The sequence below is a fragment of the Crocodylus siamensis genome, chromosome 4 (genome assembly GCF_052110815.1).
Source record: "Crocodylus siamensis isolate JL-2025a chromosome 4, ASM5211081v1, whole genome shotgun sequence".
Lineage (NCBI taxonomy): Eukaryota > Metazoa > Chordata > Crocodylia > Crocodylidae > Crocodylus > Crocodylus siamensis.
Window position 1 is genome coordinate 32,346,221 of NC_143398.1, and position 18,163 is coordinate 32,364,383.

An 18,163-nucleotide genomic window follows, 5' to 3' on the forward strand; every position below is an offset into this window, starting at 1 on the left:
TGGTAACTTCCTGAGAGCTGGCTAATGGTACTAGCTCCTCCACCCCCTTGTTTTTAACTGCTAAATTGCTTCATGGGCCACTGGAAATATATTAAATGTTTTCCTAATCATTCTCTTCTTTATAAACAATTGCTGTAGTTGCTGTAGAGATTCTGTTAGGTTGCAAATGAAAAGGAAGATATCTGACTGCACAAAGCAGAGCGTTTCAAAATAATTGGAAAATGACGTAATCAGTTGAACATGGAAGTGAATGTGGGCCATTTACAAAGGTGGCCCATGTGACCAATTTCTTTTTTGGGATGATATCTGCAGTAAGAAAATGGGAGTCCCAGTCTAACCTAATCTGTTACTGGGCTGAGTCATCCATTACTGAGGGTCTGACTGCAAAGAGTGGGAAAATGTATAACATGAAGATTTTAGGCCTCATGCAGCTGAATGGAGAGATCAGATGAAGAGTTTATTATTTATATTTCAGAAGTGATGGATATCCTGTGCTCCTCTGCAGTCAGGGTTTTTTAACTTTGAGTTTAGGAGATAGTCATAAGGCTGTAGTTTTGAAACATGGATATTAAAAAAGAGTGAAACCATTCATTCGTAGAGTTGTATGGATTGAACTACTTTCTGATCCTTGTTTTTGCCTGAGCATTTTTCTTTTCCAAGGAGGTTTTTGTTTTCATGATGATAATATTATTATTATTGTTTGTCATAATTGGTTTCTAGGGTGTCTGGATTTTCTCCAGTCAAAACTGTCAATATATCTTTATTTTAAAGAGCACTATGAAGATTCAGCAAAACATTAGAGTGGCTCCTTAGAAGTGAAAAAACCTGAGGCTGAATCAATTCAATCTTTGCAGTTTAATCTAAGCTTCATAGATTGAACCAATAAGCAAGTCAATGAACATTCACTTGTGATTCTGGAAATGCAGCCACCTGCCTGCAGTGGCCCAGTGGCACACCTCCCTGTTCGACTGGAACAGACCGCTTGGGTCAAGACAAGTCAACCCACCCTGCAAGGGGAGGGTTTGCGGGGTTTGTGAGTTAACCTGAATATGGAGGGGACCTAGGACAGAAGTTCAGTAAATCCAATCAGTTAAGTTTGTTATTACATTCAACCAGATTTATCTTAAACCATTTTCAGCCATTTTGAAAGTGGCTTATGTTCACTGAACTTCTGTTGTGTTATAGATTTGAACTTGTTTCCAATCACTAATACTGGTTAATGTGTAATTTCTGTCCCTAGCCTTAAAGTTAAGCATACAATTGAATGCCTTGCTAAATAAGGATGGATATAAAATTAAACGTGATGCTCCTTAGAGTGTTACTATAGTCCTATATTATTCCTCCCAACGCTTTAATATGTATTGAACATGGTCCCATGGGCATTTAAGCATGTGAATTGACTTCTAAGAGACAACTGCTATGAGTGGCTGAGATGCCCATTAGGCATCCATGATGAAAGACTCCATCATCTTTTCATATTCTCTAGCCCTTTCATTTAAGACTCTTACTCATATCAATACTATATAGATCATAACCCAGAGCCTATAATACCCATCTTGAGAGCAGAAATTCACCTGTTCACTGCCAAGGGACCCTTCTCAATTACAGAGGATAGGATCTGTTCCTTATCTGTTAAAGGCTAGCTCATTCAAATGCTTGAGGAAAAGGAGGAGAGGTGGTTGTACCTTAAGGGACCTTATTAAGGGTGCAAGAGCAGGTTATTCTGATGAGAATGAAGAACAAGTGTATCAGGAGACTAGCTGTTAAACAGCAATAACTTGAAGATCTCTAAGGAATCTTATAAAAAGTGAAAGCTTGCCTATATTTCTAGGAGTATACATATACTGGAGCATAGCAGTACAGCACAGTTATGCAGGTACTGTTAAAATCTTCATAAATGATTTGGAGGATGGAATTGAGTGCACAGATAACAAATTTGCAGATGACACCAAGCTGTGGGGAATTGCAGGTACTTTAAAGTATAGGCTTAGGATTCAAAGGACATTGATCAACTAGAGAAGTGGTTCAAAATTAATTGAATGAAATTCAGTAAGGCAAATATAAAGTGTACTTGGGATAGCTCAGTGAAATGTACAAATACAAAATGAAGAACTTTTTAGGTGGTAGTACTACAAAAAAGGGGACTTGGAGGGTTATAAACCACCACAAGTTGAATATAAGTTAGCAGAGAACTCTTGTGAGGAAAAAAAATACCGGCTTGTATTAACAGGAGTGTTGTCTGCAAGTCTAAGGAAGTGCTTGTTCTACTCTGTACAGAGCTGGTAAGGCCTTACCTGGAGTACTGTATGCAGTGTTGGGACCCACACTGCAAGAAAGATATAGACAGAGTTTCGTAGTCTATCATAGGAGAGCAAGGAAAAATATTAGAGGTCTAGGAACCATAACTGGTGGGGAAAAGAAGATTGGAAGAACTGAACTATAATTATTAATTTGGGGAAGACAAGGCAGAGAGGGTCTTTTCTAACAGTCTTCAAATACCCGATGGTGGTTATAAAGTCATAGATTCATAGATTGCTGGGGGCTGGCAGGGACCTCACAAGATCATTGGGTCCAGCCCCCCTGCACTAGGCAGGAAAGACTACTGGGGTCAGGTGACTCCAGCGAGGTGACCATCCAGTCTCCTCTTGAAGATTTCCAAGGTAGGTGATTGCACCACCTCTGGAGGGAGTTTATTCCACAGTCTGGACACATGAACTGTGAAAAAGTCTTCTCTACTGTTAAGCCTGAAATAGCCTTCCAAGAGTTTATGGCCATTACTCCTGTTTTTTTTTCCCAAGAGTGCCTTGGTGAACAGTTGTTCACCAAACCTTTGATATGCTCCCATGATATAGTGGTAAGCTGCTACCAAGTCCCCTCTCAGCCTTCTCTTTTTAAGACTGGAGAGGCCCAGGTCCCTCAGCTTTTCCTTGTATGGCTGGCCTTGCAAGTCTCTGATCATACGGGTGGCTCTTCTCTGGACTCTGTCAAGCTTTTCCATGTCCTTGTTGAAGTGTGGCACCCAGAACTGGATGCAGTACTCCAGCTGTGGTCTCACTAATGCTGAGTAAAGCAGAAGAACCACTTCCTTGGTTTTGCTGGAGATGCATCGGTTGATGTGTGCCAGAGTATTGTTTGCCCTGCTGGCTACAGCATCACACTGATGGCTTATGTTCATACTACAGTCTATTATTACCCCTACATCCCTTTCAGTTGTGGTGCTAGTCAGTTTGGCACCACCAAGCCTGTAAGTATGTTGGGGATTGTTCATCCTCATATGGAGGACTTTACACTTCTCAATGTTGAATTTCAGCCAGTTCTGATCTGCCCAACTTGTCAGCCTAACTAGGTCTGCCTATATCTGCAGCCTATCTTCAAGCATAACCATGTTCCCCAACAACTTGGTGTTGTCCACGAACTTGGCCAGTGAGCTCTTTGCCCCCACATCCAAATAACTGGGTTGTGATAAGACTGGGATCAATTATTCTCTGCAGACATGGAGTATAGTACAAGAAATAATGGTCTTACACTGTAGCATATTAAGTAATTTGTAAATTGCATATTAAGAACTTTCTAACTATGCAGTATTGAAGGATTGGAACCAATTGTTTAGAGAAATTATGAATTTTCCATTCATGAGAATTTTTAAGGGGAGGATACTCAGACACTTGGCTGGGATGGTTCAATCATAGATGATCTAGCCTTGAAGGAGGCTGGACTGAATGACCTCCTTAGTTCCCTTCCAGACCTACTTTTCTGTGAACCTGTCAGAGACCAGCAGGTATTGGGCTGCAGACTATAACTCTGCAGAGATCCTCTATTTCTGGGTAGGGGCTTCAAGGGAAGATTTCTTTTCTCTGTCTCTTCCATATCTGCCCATCTTGGCTCCACAATCAAGCCCTATATTGATAGCAAAGCAAAATGATAACATGAATGCTAGACATTGCTATATTGCTGTCTTTGAATTAAGCAGTCTTTCATCTAGCTGTCTTATAAATAATTGAGCACAGCTAACTCTTCTTGAATTAGCACTGTTTCCAATTTTCTGACTGTCGCAGAATGGCTGCTGTAAAAGGTATCCACGGCTTGTGATGTTTCCTTGTTGCATAGTAAAATAGATTAATGCTTGGGCCTCACAGGCTATCATAACCAAATTGCTCCTGTGAAGACTGTTCATGACTACAGTGTCTTATTAAAGTACTGGGATCCATTCTATGTTCTTTTATCAGCCTCTTTAGTGCCACTGCAATTTTACCAATATAATATATATTTTAAAAGCCTATCACTTTGCATAAAATGATTTTTAATTTCTTATTTTGGTTTAAGAGCACACTGGAGCTTGTCATAGAACCATAAAACTACAGAAAGTTAGGGTTGGACGGGACCTCAGGAGGTCATCTAGTCCAACCCCCTACTCAAAGCAGAACCATCCTCAACTATAATTAAATTCCTTATCATTCATGTAATATATTTCTAGAAGAAAAATAGGAGAGGAAAGGTTTTCTGGCTAGGGCATATGACTGGAAATTAGGAGACCTAAGGTTTTATTCCCAGCTCTGCCACAAAATTCCTATGTGACCTTGGGCAAGTCAGCTAACCCCTCAACAAAATGGGATCAATAATAGGTTACCTTCACCTCATGCATTGTTGTAAACCAGTTAAATGCAGCATATTTTTGAGTTCTGTGGTAGGAAGACAGTCTGTAAAGGTTAAGTGGTGGTCAGGGTGTTGGTGATTTACAACCATGTTGGTAGTATACAGGATTTATACTATTTTTATAGCATTAAATGATATAAATAAAATTGTGTAAAAATTATATAAAAGGATTGAGCTGAGAGAGAGAAAGTGAAAGAACAGTTCATGAAAGCAACAGATGGGAAGTAGAACAAGTAGAATAAAATGGAAGTATAATAAGGGGAATGAGGCTGCCACAAAGGACAGGGCAAGATTGCTTAGGCAGCAATGGTAAGAAAAGATTGGGACAGTGGAACCAGCAGCCAACAAAATTTATCAAATCATTAAAATATATATATCCAGACAAAACTGAATAAGTTGAATGCCATAGGCCTCAAAGGATGGGCCAGTCCCTCTGGTTCCAGAGATTTGTGGGAGATAGAGCCCTATTCTCTACTGTATGTTTAACTACTTTTGGAGAAGAGACCCAAATGATCTAAATATGGCTCCTACAAAGTTCTTATGGCTGATGATACTACTACTATGACACAAAGCAGCCCAGGAAGAAGCTCAGAGGCCCATTGTTTTTAATTATTATGTATTACTTTTCCTATTAGGCTATTTAAATTTCTTTTTCCAAAGGACAAGAAGAATGACACTGAGAAGCAACAAAATGAAAAGCTGATAAAATGGGAAATCTTTTCTTACACCAGACATAATTAACCTCTGAAACTAATTGCCGCAAATTATCATTAAAACCAAAACATCAGACTTTTCTGTAGATAATGAGGATAACTGTATTTACATTGCACAGGATGAGAAGTCGAGGGATATAAACTTTGGAGCTTGTGGGTCATAATCCATAACTGTATTTGTACTACATTTACTGCCTGGAACAGTAGTATAATGGGGCACCAGCCCCTAATACCCACTTAAAAGAGGTGTGTGAATGACACTTCAGCCACTGTTCCTGCCAGGCCAGCTGCCACAACAGTCCCCTATCACTGTCCCTAGCTGTTATGCCTCTGGCCTGAAATTTTAAAGAAAACTTTCTATAAGTGGGTTTTTAAATTATTGTGCATTGCAGTGGGGATGCCCAAAGTGGCAACCTATGTGTATGGCATGTGGTCAATAGGGAAGGGGGCAAGGAGCAACAGCATCAGATAAAGCAAGGGGATTACTTAGGTGTAACTTAGGCTAGGGACAGACATATAAAAAGCTTGAGCCTGAATGGATTCAATCTTTGCAGGTTAATCTAACCTGCCTAGGTTGAACTGGTTTGCAGCTGCACAGACGTTCCCTCTGGACTGACTAAATGCAGGCACATGCCTGCATGGGCTCAGGCTAAAAGCTGCTAGAACTCCATTCCCTTCCATAGTGCTGAGCTGAGCAGGGGGCATAGCCAGGCCCTGGCAGGATGCTTTGATTAGGGTGGGGTTTAAACCCCCATCCTGCCTGCACCATCCCAGGCTTTTTCCCACTTGCTGCTCAAGGGGTGGGAGTGTTGCCAGGCCCCAGCCCCCAGCTAGCACTCTGTGGCAAGGGAGAGGGGTTGTGCAGTGAATGCACCTGGTGACAATACTGAGCTTTTCAATCTCCCTCTCCCTGCTTCTTCATATGGTCTGCAAGCCCGACAGACAAGAGAGCTAGTAGGGGGCTGATAATAGTGTTTATCAGCCCAGTAACAAAATGAAAATCTCTCTCATTATTTCAAGCTCTTCTTAAACAGCTTGCTCCAAGGAAGGAATGGAGGGACATTACTAGCTGACCTACTGATTAGCTCCAAAAAGCTCTAAGTGGATACTGTTCTGTCTGCCTGTCCCAGTGAAATTGGAGACACACACACAGACACCTCTCAGCATTACCTAGCATATCACATGGCTAGCATCCATGGGGCTGGGGTCCATTCTGTGGGAGATGGGAGAGAGGCAGGGGATCTCTGCTTCAACAGCAAGTGGCAAGGACTGGGGGTTAGGGGGAAGCCAGGCAGACCCTGCTGTGCCTGCGGGAGTTTTGGCTAGGGAGCAGAGGGGTGTGGCCAGCCCTGTTGCCTGGAGCAGACAGCCCAGCCCAGGGCTGCAAAACACCTGGGATGCTGGGGGACTCTGGTTTAACTTAAACCAGGAAGAGGTCTGGGACAGACGTTGCATAAACTGGTTTCACCTCAAATCAGTTAAGTCTACATTCAACCAGGTGTATCTTAAACCAGTTTCAGTCATTTGAAACTGGTTTGTGTGCATTGAACTTATGTTCTGTTGCAGATATAAACCAATTTTATCTGGGGGCTGGACTTGATGATCTTCCGAGGTCCCTTCCAACCCTAATGTCTATGAAATCAATTTCTGATCACTTAAACCTGTTTATATGTAATGTCTGTCCCTAGCCTTAGGGAGGACATGGGACTTGACTTGTGGTCAAAATGGATGGCCCACACTGTGGAGGGATAATAAGGGGACGGGTTACCTGTCAAAATGGATGGCCCACACTGTGTTACAGGATTCTTCTGCCTTTATCTATAGTATCTAGAATTGGTGATGAAGATAAAATATAAGACAATTCTATCTCTCTACTCCAATTGGGATCTTATACCAGGTCTGCCATAATATCATATGATTATTCATTTCATGTGAATGCATCATATGCCATTATGACAGGCTGAAGGGTTATCCCTGTGATCTGAATGGCAATCTCTGTAACCTAGTGCTTCTTTTTTTTTTATGCATGACTGATATTATTTATTAAAAATGTTAATACCATTTTATTTTCTTTTTTTCCTGTTTTTCAGTTCCTTTCTCAGAAGTTGTAAATAAAATTTGTTGAGCTCTTTCTGTTTGTATTTTATTTGTGAACAAACAAATCATAGCATCAATGAGTCGGAAGGGACCTAGACAGATCATGTAGTCTGACCCCCTGCCACCCCCAGTGCTCCTTCCTGCCCATGGCAGGGGGTCAGACTAGATGATCTGTCTAGGTCCCTTCCGACTCATTGATTCTATGATTCTATTAATTCCATATCTTTTTAGATAGCTATAACATTTTGTGTTTGTTGGCTTTTTTCCTGCTACAAAGAGATGATGTTTTCTAGTCGGGAGATTACTAGAGATGCAGCATTTGGCAATTGTCTAAATAAATAACAAGCATATGAGTAAAGGAAATACAGAAAAGAAAACTGCTGTTTTATAGGGAGGCATAAATAATCTGGCAAGCAAGGTTAGAACTGTAATTCTTATTGTCATCACTACCTTTAGTTTCAGCATTTGGAAAGAAATCATTTTAAAATAATTTGTAATCTTTTAAAAAAAAATTTTCTACTGAAGCTACTTTAATCCATAATATGAAGAAAGATCATACCCTTCATACGATTACCTAGAAGATCCATTGCAAACTGCTGAATTTTGCAAATCAAATCAGAAATACTTGGTATCGTGTAGGTGTGATTCCTCTTATAGTTTCTAAGAGTATAAGTCTACAAGGTGCTAAGCATCCTCAATTCCTGTTAGCTTCAGTGAGGTCAAGGGATGCAGCACTTAGGAGATGCAAAGCAGTTCACATGATCAGAGTCTTAGGATGAAAATCAGCCCTGTATAGAAGGCCAACACAAAGCTTGTGCATCACTTAAGTGCCACTTATGACTGTATAATAGGGCTTGAGTGGGATATAAGAGGTTGAAAGGTTTTTGCCCGTTCTCTGGCAGAGGGCTGACTTTCACTTTTAGTGAACAAACAGAATAAAAATGCAGATACTCTCTCAGGCAATACACATTATTTTTTTATCTCGACTAGTGTTATTCAAGTTTAATTATTAATGATGATACTTGATACCCTGGTAAATATATTGTTCTGCATTCCATGTAAAGAGTGCCATTAGTGGTGTGAAATGGAATGGCAGGACTCTGCTTTACTTGGCAGACTGCGAAGCAGAGTTGAAAACTGAGGGTATATGCAGACATTATGCTTAAATCAGTGGTCACCAATCAGTCGATCTCAATCAACTGGTTGATCATGGAGCCTCTGAAAGTCGATCTCAGCCTGTCAGAGGCTACACGATTGAGAGCAGCAGGATGCCCATGGCTGGGATGAGCCACGCCCCCTGCCACCTGAGCCAGGCTGGGTGAGTTGGACCAGAACCTGGGTGGCTTGTCTGAGAAGTGGGGGGCGGGGGGCAGTAGATCCTGGGGTGCCCTTTACTTATGGTGCCTATCTTCACCATAAAAAAGTTGGAGACCACTGGTTTAGATCAACCTAGCTAAAGTTAGGTTGATCTAAGTGCCCATGTGTACAGATGTTGAGGGAGATCAGACTGGGCAAAAAATGGCCATGTTCTTGTTCTTCCTAGCCCCCCCACCACACACACACACCCTGATCATGCTATTTTTGGCATCCTGACCTCCACTCCCAGGCAGACACCTAACTGCCACCCCACTGTGGATTTACCAACCACCCTTGCAGACCTCCCAATTCTCTGCAATCCCACCAGCTACCACAGACCTGCTAATCCCCCTGATACAGCTTTCGTCTCTCCCCACTCCAACTTACTTTGGGTACCTGGCATGGCTCCACACACTGGCAAGTGTACACATGCCATTCCCAATCTATGGCCATGTTGATTAAAGCAAGCCACATGATCATAGATTGGCTACAAATAATGTCTGCAGATATCCTGAGTTAATTTTGCAGATCCCATTTAGGTCCTGAAACTTCAAACAAGGGTACATGTGATCAGTTTGGATGTCGAAGTATTTAGAGACCTGGCTTATTACATCAGAATGCTAGCTCAAATTTCGTTAAAAGATTGTTCATTGTAGCTTTAATTCTTATTATTGTTTTGTGGTATTGGGAATTTGCCTTCAAGTGGTCAAGACATAGGAAGTCAGGTATGAGATAGAAGCAGTTTAGCAACTCACTTTCTAGCTCCTTGCGCTCACTGCAGATCTTGCTTTACCTAATTTTTTTAGATTATTTCCAGTATTCCTTTTTGAGCTCTTACTTTTTAATGCTGCTTGGCTCTGTTTATCCACTGAGAAGATGTTTTATATTAAGGAGAATACAGGAAGGCACTGTCTCTGTTCCAGAGTGTAGACAATGTGATTTGTTCTGCCCATTGCCCAAGCAGACATTTGTGCAAGGGATGGAGACAGAACTTTCTCTGGAGCTGGCTTGAGACTGCGGCATGAACTCCTGTAAAGTAGAAGGGGGTGAAGTTTGTGATGGCCCTTTGTTCTTAAGTACAAGATGTGTTTCCTTGATTTCGCTTTCTCTAACAAACTGTGTTTTTGTATTTTTTTAAATATCCCAAACTCCCCACTGACAGTGCATAAGAGAGAGGTGCACTTCTACTTTCCAAAAACACGATGTCAAAACAAAAATAAATATTTCTTAATGACCTAGTACAAGGCACAGATTTGCAGTGATGAACATGTAGTGAACATGCAGTGAAGATGCATAGTAGAAGTTAAGGTATTAGTCCCTGTTTGCTTCCTGCCTGAAGATGCAGTGTTTCCCTACAGGGTTGCCTCCTCTTTATTTCACCCAGTGAGAGCTCCCTCTCTTGTTTTAAGGCCACCTGGAAGTTTCCTTTCAGGAAAGCTGTGAACAGGACTGCATTGGAAACTCTATCCAGTAGCAGAAGCTTCAGAAAGAGCCGCATCCTAGTCATTGGGACAGTCAGAAAACTTCATTTTTTATGGGGTTTTTCTCTACTCTATGCTGACTAGCTGTTTGGTTCAGCATTTGTGCCTCATACATTACCCAAGTCTCTTGTCCTCAGTGTCCTGCCACATTTCTTCTTTCTCTTACCCTGCCCTTCCCCATCCCGTCTGTCCTTCCCTCTTCTTTCTACTTAGCCTAGTCTGCCTACTCCCACCTTTAAAAAAAGACAGAAAAAAAGCATGGCAAAAATCCGCACCATATGCTGTCGTGGCATAATTTGCTTTGCTTCTGTGTTGTATGACTTCCTTCCACTTGCATCTGTCTTTCCTAGTTAGACTGTAAGTCTTCAGAGCAGAAGCTTCATGTTCTCCATGTTAGAACAGTATCTAGTCTGCTCCAGCCCAGTTCTACTAAATAAGGGTGATGAATAAAGAAGAAGCAGAATGCTTTAACTACAGCTCCTCCTACTTCATCATGGACTTTGAGGAGTACATTATTGCAAAGTTACCTCTGGCTGTACCTTTTCCTTCTTTTATTGAAGGAGGTCATTATTTAGTTTTCATGTTGTCTTTTAAGTTCTGTTGTTATTGTAAAATTGGTTGGCACTGAAAGTGCTGTAAATAATTTTGTAAATTGCCTGGGGCTGTCTATGGCATAACCTATGGCTACATTATCTGATGATGGAAATAAGCTTCTCTAATGTCTGTGTTCCAAGAGAAGTGAAATGTGAATCTTCCTGCCAACTGTCTTTTTTTTTCCCCTACAGCACGAATTATTAAAACAAAACAGTGGTGTGAAATGCTTCCATGTTTAGAAGGAGAAGGCTGTGATTTGCTAATCAATAAATCAGGCTGGACCTGTACACAACCTGGTGGACGGATAAAGACAACCACGGTAAGCTTCTCTTTTTTTCCCAGATTCCTTGTGGTCCTCTTCAACTGTTGCTTCTAAAGGCCAAAGGTTGAGATACCAAATCTAGTTTTAGTGTGCATTGTTAGACATCCATTAGTAATTCAGTGAACATGTATTTAAACTGCGATACCTGCCCGTCCTCTTGAACATGTGTATGTAGACAGGGAAAGTGAGGGGGGAAAAGTCAGCATTTTGCTTAAAAGGAACCATAAATTCAAGCAGCAAATAAATTCAACCCAAAGACTGTCTCTTCACCTTGATTTCACCCTGCATTCATTCTTGTACTTTGACTGGAATAGAATGTAAAAATGCTCACGGGTGATCTAGTAGGGCAAAAATAAGTATTTTATTTGAAAAAGAAAAGTAGTTTTGGCTTTTCCACTACAGTAGGAAGGCAGTTTAACAGACAAATCTTCACCTGCCCAAAGGAAAAGCAGTGAGACCTAAAGACTGCAAAACAGTAAAGACTTTCTTTTATGGTCATCTGACCTTTCAGTTCTAGCTTGTCCATTCTGTTCATTTCAACTCCCTGGTGTGCTGTCCTGTAGTGTTTTAGAACATTTGTTTTAAGAAAATATATTGAGGCTGACTATGCACATATCAGCAATGGCTTCTGGGCCTTGTAGTACATCAAGAAGATGTTATAGGACTTTCTACAACTCCACAAAAGAATCCTCTGCTTCAGAAACTTTAAAGTATCCACACAATAGAATAGAACAACGCTCTCTCTGCAGACTGCTATACCACAATATTTTGTCTTGCTTATAGGGCTTTTTAATAAAGATAAATTTTAGAAATATCTCATCATCAAGTTTTACTTCAAAAAGCTGTCTTAAAAGTTCTTGAAAGAAGAACTTCTTGCAAAAGAGTGAAGTTAGCCAGGGGTAGAGTTCAGGCCTATCAATATGATCCCCTACCTATCTTTACTGTCTGCAGAGAGATGAGGAGACTCTAGACCAAAACTTTTAATGGTTCATAATCTGGCAGAATTTAGCAAAATCTACATGATCACCATTTTTTAGTTTTGCATCAAACTTCAAGAATATCATTTGGTGTTAAGAATAGGAAAGGAAAACCAGTGATTTTTTTCATTCTGGACTTAAAGTGGTTAGACATGGCAAGGTGAATTATGAGCAGTGTTACAGCCTTAACTCTGAGTCTCCCAAGTCAGAACTTTTAATCTTATTTTCCTTTAGATAATTTGCATTTAATTTTTTGTAATTATGACATAAAAATGTAATGGAGGGAAATATGCCTTCAAACAGTAGCATCAGCCCTCAAGGGCAGGCAGACTTTATACGGTATCTTTGGAATTCTGACAATATTTTTCAAAGTGTCATTAATCCAGCAGTATTTTCTGTACTTGAGGCAAAGCAACTTGCCTGTGTACAATGAAACATTTCCATCTATCATCATTGTTTATTCCAATGAAATGCTTGAAAAGTAGGCACAACTTATGATTTATCTCTATCAGATTGCTTCAGGGGCTCTTTAAGATCTGATACCAGGAGGCCAATTCTGATCTCATACTTGTTGGACAACTATTTAATTGTATTGACTTTAATGGAATTATTCTATATTTAAACCAGCATAAAGATTACAATCAAACTCCATATTTGGGAAATGACGTTAGTGCTGAGCAAAGCCTCATTAAACAGATTCTCTCCTGTGTCAAGGTGCACTCTGTGCTGGAAAGAAGAAAGCTTCTATAAGGGAGAAAATTACAGTTCCATTATTCTTGAATTGCCCCGATTTGGACTGTGGTGTGACCTATCTAAAAATAGCATACAATAGCTGTGGACATCCATGCCGCTTACGCGTGCCAGCGTGCAGGCATGCGCGCGCGCACATGCACACACACACATACACCCTCTTTTCTGTCAATTCAAACTAACCTCTAAGGATATTCTAAGAAACTGTAGAGTTAGAGAAAATGACACTTTACAATAATTGAGTAATAAAAGAACATTCATTTGTTCTTAGGAAGCATAGTTTGATATGCCAGGAAAATGTCTGAAAGCCAGCAAGACTGCTGGAGTCTTGATCTTGGATAACCTAATGACTGTCGTAATAATTCTAATATAAGAAAAGAGTATTATGGAAACACCAATAGACAACATCCACTGCTGCAATATTCCTAGGTAGTGTTATCTGCTTCTTGGTGCAATAAAATATCTAATGTTTCTGTTCCTTATTAGCCAGTCTTAGTTGCCATGGCCATATTATTCCTTAGTGAAAAATATGTGTATAGCAGTGCGCTATAAACAGTCTTAGTAATATTCATCAGGAAAGATGTTAAATTAATCTCCAAATGTCTAAAGAGCAAATATTGCCTATTAAGGGTATAACCCTCCTTTGAAAATAAATAGGTGTTTTTCCATATGCTTCAACTGGAGCAGATCAGGTCGTAAATTTGCAACCCTAAAATAATTTGTGTAAGCATCTACAGGTTGAAAACTGGAAGATAATCTGGATTCATCTTTCATTATCAGAGAGCTACATTTCTATAATCTATTTGGAAAAATTGTAGAAGTTAATAACATACTGTTTTACACATACTAAAACAGGAAAGCAGAACGGTATCGAATGCTGATGGACTGGGACTAGCACCTGAGAAAACAGTAACTCTAGCATTAATTCTTGTTGTTAGTGCACATATATAGCAGTATAGGCACTTGTGTAAGATACTAGCATGTCAGGTTTAGAAGCATGGGAAAAGATAGAATGAAGTTGAGGATATAGAAAATACATATAAAATGTGCCCTAATATGGAGAAATTCAGTAGTGTTTTACCAAAAGGAAGCAGAAATAAGACATTCTTGTCATAAATTAGTTTAATATGTAATACTTTATGTGCTAAATAGTAGAGAGCAGCATGCTGTCCCAGTAACTTCGCAGCCAATTTCTTGTTTTTTTATAAAACCTGTTTTATTTCAAAAACAGTTTAACCTAGATAAGTGGGGCTTGATTTTTCACCGCCTGGAACTTTGTGTAGTCACCTGTGCAAAATAATGCAACCAAATCAGCATTCTCTGCTCACATGTCTGGCAGCATTTAATGTACATTTTGTGCTCACATTGTACAGCTATAAATGACTACTGAAGGTGCAAGGCAAGGGAAAATCAGACAGAAAGTATATTCTAAATGGATCTGGATGTCACTTATGCCCTGTCATCCTTTCTACAAGGTGTGAATGAACCAAGGATTTTTCGTCTGGTAAGAGGCTTCTAGAATTGAAGATTAACTGGGCCAGCTGCCAGTATATGTTAATACAGGGAAGCAGTATGGCAACTGGAGAAAGGAGATACTATAGGAATAGGCCACTGCATCTGTTATACCCTAATATTTTTATTTTAAAAGTGCCTCTGTGGTCATTTTTAAATCACTTGCTGTGGAAATGTGAATACTGCTTTAGAGATTTCCAGTAATGTAACTCTGATTCTTTTAAAAATGAATTGACCTGACTTTTTCCCAAAAGAAAGAATACATAATCTTAATAGTGCCATAATATACCTTTTCCACCAGATACTCTTGTGAAGCCTGGCCTTTTACATTTCAAGCATGAAACTTGCTAGTGTATAAATGAGAAGATACACAATCTATTGCCTTTACAGGGGAGATTAATTTTAGCACCAAAGTGTATATATGTTGTCAATGATCCATCACTACTTAATTGTTACTTAATTAATTCCTTCTTTTACATGATGTGATTTCAGTGCATGGAGCTTAACAGAACATTCATGCGCCAGTTCCTCAGTTGCTAACCTTTGTAAACCTCTGTGATTTTACTGCTAAATTAGCTGAAGTGGGAAATTAAGGAGTATAAAGAAGCTAAAAGAGAGCTCACAGTGGATAAAAGGTATAATTACTCTGACGTGGAGCTCAGTGTTTAGCTAGTAAAATTTACTAAGGATCTAGTTTCACCAAGGGACATGACTTTCTTAATAGAGTTTACTTACACACAGAGCAACTTAACATTCCTCACCATTAATATAAATGACATGCTGGCTGGGTTGAAAAGGTAATTTGTCCCTTGCCCTGAGAAATTCTATAGTTGTTTGCATTGGCTGGAATTTCAATGAAGACTTTTTCTGCAGATCTTTTTATATATAAATATACAATTAAGGTAGATTGAATAAAATGTATTGTCTTTTTCATCATTGATTTGCCAACCTAGTGTTCTTACTCATACCATTACATTCAAGATTTTTTCAAAGTATCTATCTATCTGCATGTTACATTTGGATTTGAGAATTTACTTTTTTTTAGACTGAAGACCAGCTGGAAATGTCCTGAGGCCATGGTGTAGTGGTCTGAGCATGGGACTAGGAGCCAGAAACTCCTGAGCTCTAATCCCGGCTCTGACAGTGACTCCCCCTGTGGCCTTGGGTAAGTCACTGAACCTCTATGCCTCAGTTTTCCCAGCTGTAAGATCAGAGTGGTCCTATGTATTTAACTTCCTTGGAGTTGTCTTGGGAAGTTCTGTTAGTTAATGTGTGTAAAAGGATTAGGAAAGAAAAAACTCATTTACAAGTTCCAAGTATTATTGCTAATTAGCATCTTTACTGGTGCTGCTCATGTTGTTAAATTCTGAAATTATTCGCATTTGGTGGTATTTTCTTAATTAGATTGGACCATCCCCACAGAAATGTCTTTTCTTTTCTTTTCCTTTTTTGGCACCTGCCCAATTCTACTACCCTCTGTTGTTTTACATAGAAGTCTACGCTAGAATGGTTACAAAAACAGCTCTCCAGAAAAGCCCAGATGAAAGCAGTTGTAGTTTTTTTATGCACCCCATAGTTGAGTGTATTCCATATGGTATTGTCCCCATGTGATGGTTCCACACTTTGCTTCCTCTTTAGAAGAGGTAGCATTAGGGGGAACCTGGCCTTTCCTTCCCAGAAAGGCGACATAGGGGAAGGCAGAGGTAGCAAAAAACAAGCTTCCAGTCAGGGTTGCGAACTGTCCATAAATTTAAAGATGGTCCATCAAAATCCAGCCTAAAAATGCCTGTTTGTGAAGTCTGAAGAAAAATTAAGCCATACATAAAAAACTGAAACACTGAATTTGTTTTAAGATCCCTGTTGGAATGAAACTACATTCCAGGCAACTGTTGATGCTGGACAGAGAGAGAGCAAGCAGCACCACCTGGTATCTAAGCGGGAGTGCTGTTTGGAGCCTTGCAGTGAACTTTGGTGGGTGCAGCAGGGTATAAAAACATTGCTGCAGTTGCACAAAGTTGCCAACTCAATATTTTTTTTTTATTGACAGCAAAAACATGTCATAAAAAGTTTGTCAGTAAAATGTTTGCATATTGTCAGTAAAAAAAAAATTCTTGGGTTGGCAACTGTGTCACTGCAGCTATGTATCTAACACTTGTTCCACCAGACAGGTTGGGTGCCTGGGTGAACAGACTAGTTCTACTGTTATCTTCTCATCCATCCTGCTATATGCAGAACACAGCTGTGTTCTGTGGAGATGGGTAATGCAGTGTATATTTCTCCGCTATTGTTCAGACAGATTTCATACTTGGATGGGTATCTGTATGATCATCAAAACATAATGTTTTGAAGCAAGGTGAGATTCTAACATTGTTGTGTCTTTAGACACACAAGTGAATGCCCTCTTCAGAACTAGACAGCATTGATAGAAATCCTGACCGATTCTGACTTTCTTTCTAGAAACAGTGACATTAGAAAGAGAGGTATCACTTTATATTAATTGTCCACATCTATAGGTACAGTACCTGTGTACAAGGGGGGCCAAGAGAGGTTTCTGTTCTTAACAGGTAGCATGTGTTTCTGGTTTGTATTTTCTGTATATTCATACTGTCAGTCTTTGGATTCCTTTCTGTAGCCTTCAGACTTTCCATTGCCCTGAAGCTTTCCAGGATGAATTTAATATTGTGATCTTCATTCTAGGACCAGATTCCTTTACATTAATTACAAACAGAAAATTAGGTTTTCAAACAGAGCTAATTGGTGGCTAAGTCACTGTCAGGTTAAAATTGTTTCAAGTCCTCTCGCAGCTGGGTAGGGAGTTGCAGGGATGCTCTTTGTGCCTTCATAACTTTGTTTTACTGCACACTGGCCTGTACCCAGGCCATAACTGAGTACAGTTGTGTCGAACTAATTTACACTTGCCACCAATGACCTTAGAGGTGTCAAAGAGTACATGGACATCTGCATAGCATAATGATTCTGCAGCCTTGCCTTCTGTATACTCTTCTATGTCACCAAAGACCTCCTACAATGGAGTGATCCCCTCATGGCAGGCCAGCCATGGTGTCTTCAGGCAGTAAAAGCAGCATTTCTACAATGAACCAGATTTCCTTATCTGTGTTGCAAACAGTACCTCTGATTATTAACCATGAATTAATTTTTAAAATATAAAGGTACATTTAACCATTTATTGCCAAAAACAAAATGATTGTCCTCCAAGTTGGGCAAAATCATAGATTCACAGGTATAGGATCGGAAGAGACCTTGTAAATCTTCTAGTCTGACCCTCTGCCCTGGGTAGGAGAGAAAACTGGGCTCATACTATATAGGTAGAAATTGTGGTCAGACTGTGGTCACGATTAAAAAACCTCATTTTTCAAAACCTAAAATTTATCTTAATTTGACTTAATTATCCTACATAATAGTCTTATAACTTACTATTTTTTTAGAAATAGAGAATCTGTAAGTCCCAAATCCAAAATACTAGCAAACATTTAGAGATTTTCCCAGACTGCAAAGGCTCCAAGTTATAGAGAGAAGAGGGCAGAGATCTGGTGTTGAGAAAAATTTAAATTGCTGAGGGACTGTTTCAAATAGACTTAGCTGCCTTTCCTCTCCCAAAGTACTAAAGCCATGTGCCATCAGTGACAAAACTGCCACGATCTTAAAAAAAACCATTATTTGCCATCAGGAATGTACTTACTTGATCTG

The 18,163-nt window shown here is 39.8% G+C and overlaps 1 protein-coding gene across 5 annotated transcripts in view; it reads left to right on the forward strand.

Annotated features, from left to right (window-relative positions):
- The window catches only part of TAFA5 (TAFA chemokine like family member 5), a 697,812-nt gene that overhangs the window by 565,966 nt on the left and 113,683 nt on the right, over positions 1-18,163 (forward strand). For all 5 annotated transcript variants that reach the window (XR_016441740.1, XR_016441739.1, XR_016441738.1 and 2 more), the window contains exon 3: positions 11,086-11,213. Coding sequence is in view for 1 of the 5 variants with exons in the window: in XM_090042107.1 (XP_089898233.1) it covers positions 11,086-11,213 (128 nt within the window). In the remaining 4 variants the exon portion in view is untranslated. The remainder of the gene's footprint in view (positions 1-11,085; positions 11,214-18,163) is intronic.